Source organism: Opisthocomus hoazin, chromosome 9 (genome assembly GCF_030867145.1).
Source record: "Opisthocomus hoazin isolate bOpiHoa1 chromosome 9, bOpiHoa1.hap1, whole genome shotgun sequence".
Classification (NCBI taxonomy): domain Eukaryota; kingdom Metazoa; phylum Chordata; class Aves; order Opisthocomiformes; family Opisthocomidae; genus Opisthocomus; species Opisthocomus hoazin.
Window position 1 is genome coordinate 201,461 of NC_134422.1, and position 13,323 is coordinate 214,783.

A 13,323-nucleotide genomic window follows, 5' to 3' on the forward strand; every position below is an offset into this window, starting at 1 on the left:
GTTGCTGGAAACTTCCTTATTGTTCTGTTCCTTGGTTTGTTTCTTCAGATACGTTACTTAGGTGTATTCCCTAGGTTGTCTTGTTCCATGCTGCTGAGTTTCCATGAGAGGGAGAATGACTTGATTCATCCTATTCTGCCTCAAACCCCCCCTCCCCCCCCAGTTGTGTTTCCCCTAGTGTGCAAATAATCGTTTATCTTAGTGCATGATAAAGTTCCAGCCCGTGTGCTGTTGTTTTAGGGCACTGTAGCAGTTTCACTTGCATTGACCTCTTGTGTAAAAAGTTGACTCTATCTATCGCTTAAAGAAGTTCTGTCTTCTGTCAGTGGATGAAATGCTTTATTCTGGTTGTGTAGGGAGTAGCAAGCTTTTTCTTCTGATAGTCAAGGAATTTTTTTTGTGGGGAGTTGTTGTGTGTTTGTTGGGAGGTTTTTTTTCTTCTTTTAATTTTCATAGTAGCATAGGTCCCTCTTTGGTTCCCCTGTGAAAATACAATTTTTAAACTGGAGCTAGTTGAAACTAATTTTTTGACAGATTATACGTAGTAAAAAACTAGCTTTTCTCACTGGATTGCTGCCATGTGTCTAGTCCATATGTGATTATTTTTTTTGAGGAGGAAGTGTTAAGTGGTTACGGGGGGGGGAAGGGCTTTTGATTTTTTTTTTCCTTTTAAAAGTTAATTTTGATAATTTCTGAATATTTTTAGTAGATTTCTTTGGTTGTGCTTTTTTGGCGATTGATGCTTAAATTCTGAACAAAGAGATCAACATTTGTGTTTCTGAGTTTCAGGTTTTTCCAGGGTTGATTCAGGTTATCATTTCATAGCACTTTCTCATACCAAAACAGCTTTGTGAGCAGTCTGGCATGTGCATAAGTAAGCGTCGTTTAAAGGAAAATAAAGTAGTTTTCTTGAGCTCAACTTAAAAAAGAAAACAACAAAGTACGGTATTGAAGGCTGTGTAACTTTGTGGAGAACATTTCCTTCATGGTTGGGTGATTTTTATGTTTTGTGCTCCCTCGTTGCCTGATGTAGTCAGAGTAGAGGTAGGCATTCTGTGGGAGCGGCGTGCTTGCCCAGGCGAGGTGCGGGTGCTGTGGGCGCGTGATCGGGAGTGACGGGAGCGATGGATCGGAGCGCTCCACCTGCCCTGGGTTGTTTACCAGGAAATCGGGCTGTGCAACTGCAGGAAGTGCTGTTTGACCTGCTCCCACAGTATCTCATTACAATAATTGCTAATCTCGGAGTGAGACAGCCATGTTTGGTGTGGAACACGGAGGGAGGCTCGCTGAAATACAGCTTTGGAAACGCTTGCTTGGATTCCGTTTTCAGGGTAGCTTTTGACAACAGCCATCTGGCGACCTTTGGGCTCCGCAGAGCTTGCCACGGTAGCATGTGTTCTTTCTGTGGTGGGGGGGAAGAAACCCACACCAAAGTCACGGCTTGTTGTGGAGTGCTGTCACCGCTCCGTAGCGAGAGGATAATGGCTACTTCCTGATCAAACCGCCCGCCACAGTAAGCTCTTCATGTTCTGTACCTGCTCTTCTGTAACACCAGGTGTGCAGCGCTTTTCCTCTCTGCCTCTTCCCCTCTCCCCTCCCTCCCTCTTCCCCCGATCAGTAGTATGCAATGCTTACAGATTGAAAAAAGAATACACAGAGTTGCAACTTTTAATTTTTCGATGTTCTAAGACAGATTAATGCTGCTTTTTTGTAATTATTATCTGAGAGTAGCGATAAGCAAATAGAAGTGGTTTACATGAGATTTAAAAAATCATTAAAGTCCATTTAGGTGTTAGACAACTAGTATTAAGTTCATGAAAAATTCTGGTGAATACTCATTGGACAAATACAGTGGCATAAAATGCATGTGTTTCATGCACGTTCTGAAGTACTGATATTTCATAGCTTATTTTTATCACAGAACTGTTTCATAAACTTAATTTTCAAATAAAACAAAACAGCCTTTTTGTGTCAGCTTTTCTTATATGTATGGGAAATGTTGTGCTGTTTCTGTATTTATTATAGCTGATGCATTGTTTTTCCTTCAAGTGATGTCTTGGCTCTTGCTGCTGAGGTCTAGGTGGGTGTGACAACTAGCCCTGAGTGCACAGGTCCAGTTTTATTTTGCTCCAGAGCATCAGTCTAACAGATTTCATATTGTAAACAATTGTTGCAGTGCATTTTTGGTGTTAACTCTGCTCTGTTAAATGGATCTACGATGATTCTTTTTTTAAGGTTGGTCTTATCTGACGCTAGTATAAATGACACAGAATTTTCAGTAGTGTTGTACGTACCATAATAAATGTTACTGAAGTTCTACACCAGATAATACCAGTGCAAATTCTTTATTATTTCGTGAAAGTTTAGGAAGATGCCAAGTCAAATCTTGCAGTTCCAGTATAAATTCATATTAAAATAATATTGTGCTCTTGGTACCAAAGACTTCTTGTCTTTTTTTTTTTTCCTTCTTTTTTTGGTAGGCTAGTTAGAGTATGAAAAAAAACCTGTAGTGCATTTGTAACCCAAACCGTTGGTGCTCTTCAAAATATCCACTTTTTCTATTATCGTATCTTGCTATGTAAATAAAATTACATACAGTTTCATTTAGTAACAGGAGGTATCCACTGTATTGACAGATACTGGCACTGAAAATGAAATGTGGAGAAAAATTAGGAATCAAGCTAAAAGAAATACATATTTTTCATATAAGTTAATAGATCTTTTCAAATTAAATAGCAGTTATTAAAGAACTTGTAAAGTAGACAGCATATACACGAAATTGTGTTTGTTCGCACTGTGAGAAAAATAAGTAGGTGAGGAGCAGAGACAGCATTCCTCTAGAGATGCTTGACCTATTAGTTCACATGGGTTGTTATATATGTAGAGAAAAGGGTGTGGGCAGTAGTGGCTAGAGCGTGTAGGCACAGGTCTGCTTTGAGGGGAACAAGGCAGGAAAAATGCCATGGGGAGGAAGAGAAGAGGGATTCAACATGCATTAATTTGTTAACGGACTCCTCGAGCTGCAGTGAAGACCTGGTATTTGGAAGCTGTTGATTTGCACTGTTTTTTCACAGAATACTTGTCTGTGTATTCTGAGGATTACTGAGGAGCAAGTGTCAGTCAACGCTTCTCTGTGAAGTGATGACCTCGTCACGTTGAGAGCATTAACGGCAGACCAAAGGTTCATGGGCTAGCCTAAAATTTTATACAATTTCATGTTCTAAATGAGTTGCAATAATGCTTAATATGGACAGTGTGTAAGGGTTGTCCCAGTTTGTGTGCCAACAAAACGTGTGTGTCACCTCGCAGCAGGCTTGTGCTTCCCGGCTGGCTTCTTTTGCCTCTGGCCAGTTTTTTCCGGCTTCCTGCAGCCCTGGGGTTTCGGGAACTTTTCCCGTACTGGCGTTGGTGTTTCTGCGTACTCCGTCTCTGCGGAGGCTCTTGCACTTGCAGCTCGGCGCTCGCCGCCCAGCACCGGGCCTCCACGCCTCAGCATGGCTGTGGAGGCCCAGGGGCGTGCTGCGGCCGGGCGGGCAGCCCTGACAGCAGCTGCGGGGCGGCCCTGGCTCCACGGGGGGCAGAAGGTCCCTGTCTCTGAGGGGGTGGGCGGCTGGCTGTCTCAGGGCGCTGCTTGCCCTGCGGCCACCCCCGGAGTGAGCACTGTGCGGCCGCGGCCGCTTGGGCCGCCCCCCCGCCCCGCCGAGGAGCCACGGTTCTGTCTGGTCCTCGGGTGCGACCGTGCCGTACCAGTGTGGCTTTGCAGGGTGCCTTCGAATGCTGAGGGAAGGGTTTCTGGGAGCACAGGGTATCGCTGCTCATCTTCCAGTGGTTACTGAGCTGTGCTGGGAAAGTAACATCCAACACAGCTAGAACGGGCTCCTGAATGTTAGCTAGCGTGCTTTAGTAGTGCATGAAAATACAGTGTTTAGCACGTGGCTTGTGAGCAGCCTGAAATATAGGTACATATTCTGACACATAGTTTTGGTTTTGTAGGTGGAAAAATGGATGGTTTATTACCTTCTTTCTCTCCAGTATGTGGAAATAAAAATGCAATCTGTCAGGTTTTTTGTGTCTAACCACTTCCTTCAAGTGTGTAAATAACATTGAGATGTCAGATTTGCATCTGCTTGGTTTGTAAGAATAATATTGTGAATGGAGTCAGCAAGGATGGTCTGCTGACGTGATAATAGCTGCCATGGCTTCTGTTTAGGCTTGCTTTTATTTCTCTTTATCTTAAGAATCCCATTATTATGCCTTCTAGTTACTCTGTTTAGGTATACTTCAGTGGACTTTTTCCTTTTTTTGTAGGGTGGGGTTTTGTTTTGTTTGATTTGTTTCGGTTTTGCTTACATGTCTCAATTTTTTAAAAGATGATAATGCCTTAAAACAAGAAGCTATGACCAGGCAGATTAAGAAATGTGTTTTGGAAATGAGGATGGATGCTAGTGATTAAGATGACTTAAATCGATGGCTGGTGTAGCACAGGGTACTTCCTTCTAGAACTGGTTCTGGGTTTCCTAACAACTACGTGAGTGGAACAACACAAAAATGTGGAAAGCATTTATCTGTGTCTCAGCCCTGCTGAGTCAGTCTATTAGTGGGAACCATTGCATTCCTGCCAGATGACAACACAAGGTGCTTTAAGAGCTCAAAACTGAGGAATTACATTTCCTCAATGTAAGTTTTTTAGTCAAGCTGCCAAAACTCAATGACATGAGAGGCTGATAGACTTCTTCATTATCATATGGAATAAAATTAGTCTTTGCTGGCATTGGAGAACTGAATGTACAGTTTAGATGTTTGGCAGCTTCTCTTTTGGTTTGAGTATAAAAGAATATTAATGTTAGAATAATGAGACTGGAGTTTGGTGCTATTCTAAAACAAAATTAGGACCCAGTGCAAAGCCTGAGGCTGGTACAGATACCCATTCAGAAGATTTGTTTCTCCTGAATGCTTTTCTGGAACTCTGACTTAATGTGTTAAGAACTTGTTTCTCCTCAGAGTATGCTGGTTATTTCAGTTTTAGCAGTTTTGAAAGCAGTGAAATAGTATCTTAAATTGTTAGTTTGAAAGGTCTTAAAAAAGTTGCAGCTAATGCAGACTCTAGACCATTTATTATGAAGGAGTTTGATTAATATCTTCACCCCTTCTCACTCGTTGGAATACATAGTTTATTATGGTAGTCTGTAAGTTTGGGACTGCGGAGTAGATGAATCCTTTTTTCTGCATCTTTATTCTTTGAAAGATTTACAGGGGAGTGCCCACAAATTAGTGCGGAGTCGGTTACTTTGACTAATGTGGGGTTCATACACACAAATAGATAAGTGGCGATGTAGTTATTTCTTCCCAAAACTGTCTTTCCTTTTGCTTATGCTTAAAAGTTTATCTTTTTGGATTGACGTTTTCTCTGCCCGCTCATTGTTTTTTATGTACTTTTTTTGCAACATGAAGTGAAATAATGCCAGGTGGGCAAAATCTGTTGTCTGTGGTGGGTTTTTTGGAGAGTTTCTGTGTATGTATGTTAGAGTGGATATGTTAGGTTTCAGAAAGTTAGCTTTTGTTTCCGTGCCTTCTATCATTCTTTGGCAAAGATAGGCAAGGTTCAGTTATAGAAATACTAACCGGCATGTTTGGCACAAACATGAATTTTAACACTCTTGAATTTTCACAATTCCCAGACAAACCTGTGGCAGCTTTTGCCATCAAAGTTTCAGCAGGGCACTTCCTCTGGAAGTTTTTCTCAAGCTCTGTTGGCGCCTGTAATTGGAGCTAAGCCTAGATTTTGAGCTTGGGGAGATGAAGACTGGCTATTGAACCATGGGAAGAGGTGTACCATACAGTGGCTAAACTGGAGCTAAGTTTCTGAGTGACAGAAAGTCAGCAGAAGAGCAGAAACTGTGCTTCTGACAGATTGAATGTCAGGTCTGGGGAAAGCACAAAAAAAGGCATTGACTTCAGCTGTCCCAGTTTTGAACTTCTTGGCCACAGTGTGTATTTCTCTTTTGTATTGTATTTCCCATTTAGTTCTGTATCTGTATCTGCTCCAAGACAGTTCTAACAGAGCTAAAATGCTTGATTTTAAACTCTTGTGCGCTGCTATATTCTTATTGGTAGGAGATGATGAAAGATAGAATTCTGATATTGAAAAGATTTCTTGAGCTATTAAGCAGAATTTATTTAAGAGAATTACATACTTCGACAGAAGGATAGTTGTGTGTTTTAGGGATTTTCCTTAAAATGAGCTGAGTTTTAACAGATAAGTTGAACATTGAATATCTATTCAATTAATAGAATATTTTATTTGAGACCTGTTTTCATAAAATACAGTGCTCATTAAGAATACAGAAATGGATTAGAAAATTGTAGATGAATCATACAATGGTCAAGAATACCCAGCTGCTAAGCAACACTGCTTTATCCTATTTGTTGACTCTTTAATACAAAAATGCCATTACATAATACTAAACAAAATTTGCGTCGAGAGCTACATACATTAACAGTTATTTTCAGAGTAGAACTATAAAGTTGATTTGGAAAATGGTCTTCGTAGATTGCTTTTCTGTCTTTTATCATGTTGATATGGTGCTAATGTGCAGTTGTTAAGAGAAATTATTTAAATATAGCTGAACTGGAAGTTTCTTACAATTCTGAAAATACTAGAAGAGACAGTATTTTTTGTTTCAGACTTGACTTTCATTCATGTTTAATCAAAATAATTAAGAATGTACTAGTTCATCTCAGTAGATAGCTTATGGTAGCTATCTGCCTTTAATACTTGTTTCTACTTGTGTTTAAAAATAAAACACGTTTCAGTTGAGTGTCAATAACATTTAGACTTATGTGTAAGAACTTCAGTGAGTCAATTCTGTCTTTGCCTAAAAATAGCTTATTCTGCTAAGATAGCCAGGTTTAAAGTGCTTCGCGAAGAGCAGTTGCTTTGACTAGTGATAGGACTAGAGGACATGGCTTCAAGTTGCGTCAGGGGAGGTTTAAATTATTAGGAAAAATTTATTTGCTGAAAGAGTGGTCAGGCATTGGAACAGGCTGCCCAGGGCAGTGGTGGAGTCACCATCCCTGGAGGTGTTCAAAAGAACGCGTAGATGCGGCACTTCAGGACATGGTTTAGTAGGCATGGTGGTGTTGGGGTGACGGTTGGACTTGATGATCTTAGAGTCTTTTCCTACCTTAATGATTCTGTGATAATGTCCCAGTCCGTGGACAGCTGCTGTTTTGCTCCATGAATATTGTCAGATGAAATAAAATAGAACAAAATGTTAAAATATTTTGGTTTTCTTAGTTTTTCAAGCTCCATACCTCAAAAAACCAGACACAAAACAACTACTAGTAATCATTCTCCACCATTTATATGACAGTGCAGGAAACTTTTTGTTCCTTCATGTTAGCCTCCCCAGGCTAACTCAGACATACTGTTGTAGGGTCGAGCAAATCTGGAAGAGGTGTTACTGGGGAGACCCCGACGCAGCAGTGCACGTGCGGCTGTGGCAGGGCTGCTGTCCCCTCCGCTTGCCTTGGAGCTGTGGGGTGACCTGCCCGCTCTGCGGCTCCTAGCAGTCCGTCGCACGGCATCGCAGCTCTGGTGCCAGCCATCGCTGTCAGCAGCAGGCTACCAGAAGCTGCTAAAAGGTGACTCCTGAAGAAATTCTACCCCCCTAGATTCCCCGAAGAACCAGCCTGGTTAACTGCTGCAGCAGTGGCTCTGCCTCTGTCAGCAGCCTCATTTGCTGCGGTGTCGGAGGCAAGGCCAGAAAGCTGTGGTGAGGTTTATGGAGCCACATTGTATATGTAACTCTCTCTTTCACCTGGTTTCAGTTTCATTTCAGAAGAGGCTATTCTGTAGTTAGTGTTCCTTTTACTGTTACTTACAATATACAGCTTTGGGTAAGAAATTCTTCTTTATGCTCAACTGAAATATAAATTCATTTTTCAAACTGTTATTTTCTCCTTTTCTTCCTTCCTTGTAGAGAAAGATAAGGAGAACAAAATCAGGAGGTAGATATGTTACGGAGTGGCATATATCTAGATATTAACATTAAAAGATTAGAAAGTGCTGTCCTAAAACCTTGGTATGTGAGCTATTGTTTTATGGTAATAGTTAGAAGTTAATTACCCTCTTTCCCTCTTACCATTCTCAATGATGGGATTTACCAAGCTGAAATATGTTGGCTGCAGGACACTCCTGTGTCATCAGTCTTGAAAAAACTGCCAGAATTATCCCATGAATGACTAGGTCCCTTGAAAGTATGATACTGATTCTTGTAAGTTAATGAATATGAACTTAGTTGGAAAGCGTGTTTCTTGCCTGGTTCTCACAGAATAAACTGTATTAAGGCTTTATTCACTGAAGGGAAAATACTTGGAGGAAAAATTAGGGTGTAGGATGTAAAGGGAAGATAAACTTTTTTGGTGGACATCTGTTTAGGTATGTAATTATTGGAGATGAAGGCAATTTCAGGATATTAGTGTCACAGTGGAATGACTATGTAAACTTTCTGTTTTCAGTTGCTTCTGTCCTTTACACACAGATCATTGTTACAGCACCTGTAATTCGGTCCATGGACGCCTGTACTTTCAGGTGATTCTAGATGACATGTCTGCAGAGAGGAGTTGGAAAAGCCAAATCCAGTTCTTCATACATGTAGAGCTTTCTAGCAGCTGAATGATCCAGAGATTTAAGGCAGAAAAACAGGTAGTGTCAAAAATTGGCTGGATGACCGTGACTTTAAAATAGTGTTAGTTCAGTAAAAGTTACACATCTTAATCTAGTATACAGCCCTGTTAAACTGGCTGGCTTAACTGAAAAAAAGTTTTTGGTGCTTTTGCCATTCAAACAACTGAGCTGTTTTTTCACAGCTGGCCTGCTGTATCCCATGGAAAATGAACACCTCGGGAACCTCTCTTGGTGTCAATGAAACAAGACATTTACCGCAAGGCAGTATTCTTCCCTTTATTCTTTACTCTTAGTCTTTCTGTAGTGCTTTATTCTTTATTCTTAGTGCCTGCTGTAGGTGACCCTGCTTCGGCAGGAGGGTTGGACTAGATGACCCACAGAGGTCCCTTCCAACCCCTAACATTCTCTGATTCTGTGACCATGATTTTACTGGATACTTTAAGCTGGAGGGAAAACGGTGACAGAGGACTTGGGTTAGCTGTTCACATAGTTAAAAAGACCAGTTAATGCAGTTCTTAGCGGCAAGTCCCACGTGTTCAGTCGTGTGAGGCCCAGGAACTTTCTGACCTAGAGTTTGCAGTATAGGGTATCTGTCTTTTACTGTTAGAGTGTCTGATGTTTTTAAAGCAATGATGATGAGAATTTGCGACAGATAAAAAGCAACAGTTTTTATTTCACACTCCTGATTTTAATGGATTTGCCCGCCACAGGGGTGTTCAGACACTCCATTCCTCTTCGTTCCTGTTAAAGTCCAGTCAAAGCAATTCTTTGTGTCATGGTATTACTCTGGCATTCAGGTTTTGCTCCTTTAAAGACCTGCTCAAGGAGTATATCAAAAGAGACTGTGGTGCTGCACTTCACTGGTCATTCCGGTATGTTAGTTTCTAAAATGACACTATTCTTTGTTGTCCTCTCTTGGTAGGTGAGGTAAAGGGTCATAACATAAATGTGCATTAATAATTCTGTGAGTCCTAAATGCATTTCTTTACCTCTGTGAAATATCTAGGAATTTTGTGCATAAGTAGTGCATATTTGAATGAAAAGATTAGCTTGATAGACATCAGCAGGTAAAAAATTTGCATGCATAATAAGCAAAATAATATGGAGTGTATCACTGGGTGATTATATGCAGGAATACTTGTTTCAGATATAACATAAAGTTTTAGATATGAGCAGGGAAGATAACCAGGTCATTCTCAGGAAAAGGATCTGAAAAAGTCCAGTTGTTCAGTGTAGAGAGGCGAATAGGAGAAAAGGACACAGATAAGCACAAAAGTAGGTGATGGTGCTTACTCTTGGTCACAGAATGCTAGCCTAGGTAGTGGCCAGATGACATAGTACTGACTAGTCCTGTTTCTCTTAATAATGTTTGGAAACTGCGGGCCTGATGTTCATTGTACTGGTAGCCCTGGCACATAATTCGGTTTGTAAGACTGTAGAGCAAAATGTGATTATTTTGAGTCCTTAAGCACAAATTACGCTGCCATGTCAAGGTATGCATGGTAAGGGCCCCCCACTCTCCTCCCCATCTGAGTTACTTTCTTGAGATTTCCTGTGGGAAGCCTACTTACACACACGTTTATGAATTTAATTCAGACTTTTCTTGATTGTAAACTGCAGTGAATCAGGTATATCGACAAAGTATTGCCAGCAAGGAAGCAATGCATTGTCTTCTTAACTGTGTTAAAAATTACCTTATTATCAAATAACTGGATAAATTGGACACGAGTCTTATCATTTAGTTCAAAATTATAGGAAAGAGAATGTTTAACACCTTACTTTTGAACATACACAACAAAAAAAGGACTTTGAATAACTGAAATACTACAAATAATCTTTATACTTCTTCATCTTAATATTCCAGTTATTTTTGCAGCTATTTTTGGAAACAGAGTTTTTGTTTAATGGAGCCAAATAGTAATTTCTGTGAAAAGCATGCTAGTGAAATTGCTCATGTGTAATTTGTTGTCTGTGCTCCTTGAACACTTAATCATTTTCAAACTACCGTTGGCATGGGATTTCTAATGTGGGTTCCCGTTAGCTATTTCAGAGCTACACTAAGAATTTTTGCGATGTATTTTAAAAATACTGTATTAAGTATCAGTACTCAAAGACTGAATAATACTTCGTGATTTTAAAAATTAACAGAGGTAGTTAGAGTTTTCCCAGTGCCCTCACAAACTTAGGTAATAGTATAAAACACTGTCACTCTTGCTTCTGTAGAACAAGATGTAGTAGTACTAGACTCTAGTACAGATGAACCAAATATCAAAGCCTCCTAATGAGGATACGAAAAAAATAGTTATGTGGGGAATGAAAGATTGACTTTTAACGTAGAAATTGGAAACATGTTTTTAATCTAAGCTGAACTGTCATGCACAAAAATATAATCCTTTAAAAACTGGTACTCATCCCAAGTCAGTATAAAATATTGCAGTGATTATTTTTTTTTTCCTCTTGGAACAGAGAGGTTTGTGAAACATTAGTTCTGAAATGAAATACTTGTTTCAGTTTGATGACAGAACCTGGCGGAATTGCCTCTTGAACACTTACCAACTGATGCCAGAGAATCCTTGCGTTTGAATGGTTTTCAGATTCTGTTATTTCAGCCTCTTGAGGTTATGGCAGAGTGCAGGCTCTGTGTCAATTTTAGGTAGTGCCAATACTTATTTGCTGTTTAGAATCTACTCAGAAGTGTTGGAATACAGGTGTGTGGTGCCGTCATCTCCACCCCATGAGCTGTTTCTCCATGAGCCTTAACATTGTCTCCACAGAATTGCACTGTACCAGTGTCATCCAGCTACCTGAAGCATGAATGCTCCTCATCTTGAGCCGGACAAGTTGATCAGCTTTTCTGTTGGCAAAAGTAGGTTGTATGATGGGGTCCTTTTCCTGTCACCTGAATGAAATTTGCTCTGCTGCAAGGAGTGGCTTATGCAGATTAATTGTCCTAGCAGGCTGCTTTAGTAGGCTGAGGATTCCTGATTGAAAACGTTTACATCTGTGTAAGAAGCTATCTCCACCACTCTATTTTTCTGTTTTGAGGGTGGTGGTGTCAGCTTTTCCTGTCCTAACCCAACATAGAAGTGAAAATAATGGAAGGTGAAGGGGTGCTTATGTGTGTGAAGTTGATAACCTTATACAGAACAACATATAACACAGATATATTAGCCTTTATTTATTAATTTAAACGAAACTCTTAGTGTTGATATTCTGGATTTGAAATGTTTAAGTAGACTTGAGTCCCTTCAGCATTAAGTGACTCCCTGCAGAGCTGTCTTGCCTGATGGGTACCTGGTATGGCCATTCCCTCTTTATGGTACAAATTGGATAGATTATATTTCTTGCCCAGTATTATGTAGCTTTCAGGAATATATTCTGAGGTTTGTCCAAAGTGAGGATCACGGAGGACTGTAATTTAACCTGACCTGTGTGCCCCTCCTCGTTCCATGGAATGTAAAGCAACTGAATCATAGTGCCTTCTGTCATTTGTAAGGATTGTTTCTTTACCATAATCATGAAGGTCGTGAAATGTGTGAATGCATGAGTATTTGAAGTGAGGTTTTTTTCCAACTAAAACCAACACAATTACTTGTAAAATAGGAGATAAGAAGATTTTGAGTTGCCATTTAATTTGCATGTATCGTTTAATGATGAGTTTATCTTGTCAGATGGAGTCAAAACAGATGCATTTTTTAAATGTTGTATTTTATCCTGAGTCTGTTTAAAATGGTAGTAGAATGGCAACTGATTCCCTTCTCTACTTACATTTTTGCCAGGCCAGTCCAGCTCAGTTATTCCAAACTGAAGACTTGGATCTGTGTTGAAGTGGCTTTTAGTAAGTCACCTTATGTGGGTAAAGACTCTTAAAACAAACATTTGTGGAGTTGCGATGTGATATACTTGTGATTTTATGAAGATTTTCACTGCTCTGGATTCTGACGCAATGAACAGCGAGTTGTTATACCACTGATGTCCGGCCCAGTATTAGAAAGGGGAGGGCTATGGAGGCTTTAGAGCGTAATGCAGGAATGTGCTGTGTGCCTCACACAGTGTAACTGAAAGTAATGTGTTACGGTTATTTGTGGATAGAAGTGTCTTTGTAGTTGGTATGGTACCTTAGAAACACAAGCCGATCTTGCTGTTGATTTACTGAAAAAAGTTTTATTGTGGTGGTTGATTTACTAAAAAAAAGTGTTACTGTGGTGGCTTTTTTCACTAGAGAGTTTTATGTAAAGTGCTTAGAGTGAATAATTGAAAGTGACATAATTACAGTGAAGTTCTGCAGAGCTTGGAATATTTAGTACTTAACCTGGCCTTCAGGGCTTGTACAGCATTTGAGACAGGTGAAGTGAATCTCATTAGTTAGGTGGGCACTGTTACCCGAGGCTCGAAGTTCCAGCAGCGCAGCCCCCTGCAGCCGTGGTGGGCCGCGCACGGCGGGTCGGTGCCCAGGGCGCGTGCTGGGAGCCCCTGCGCTCTGGGCCTGGCGGTGGGGAGCTCCTGCCGCCCCTCCTCCTCCCACAGCCGCTGCGCTGGGCCCGAGCTGGGTTGGTGCGAGTTTGGCACTCCACTGCTGTGCAACCACTCCTCCGCGGTTCTGCGGCCTTTGTGACATCGGGGCGCCCAGCCCG

At 40.7% G+C, this 13,323-nt stretch overlaps 1 protein-coding gene across 19 annotated transcripts in view; it reads left to right on the forward strand.

Moving 5' to 3' along the window:
• BAZ2B (bromodomain adjacent to zinc finger domain 2B) overlaps positions 1-13,323 on the forward strand; it is a 148,139-nt gene that overhangs the window by 53,945 nt on the left and 80,871 nt on the right. For 17 of the 19 annotated variants that reach the window (XM_075431026.1, XM_075431036.1, XM_075431027.1 and 14 more), the window contains exon 1: positions 1,514-1,555. The exons of 1 other annotated variant lie outside the window; for it this stretch is intronic. In XM_075431026.1, coding sequence (XP_075287141.1) covers positions 1,525-1,555 — 31 coding nt within the window. In that variant the 5' untranslated portion in view covers positions 1,514-1,524. Of the gene's footprint in view, positions 1-1,258; positions 1,556-13,323 lie in introns of those variants that run through there. One more of the 19 variants, XM_075431033.1, reaches the window with a different exon arrangement.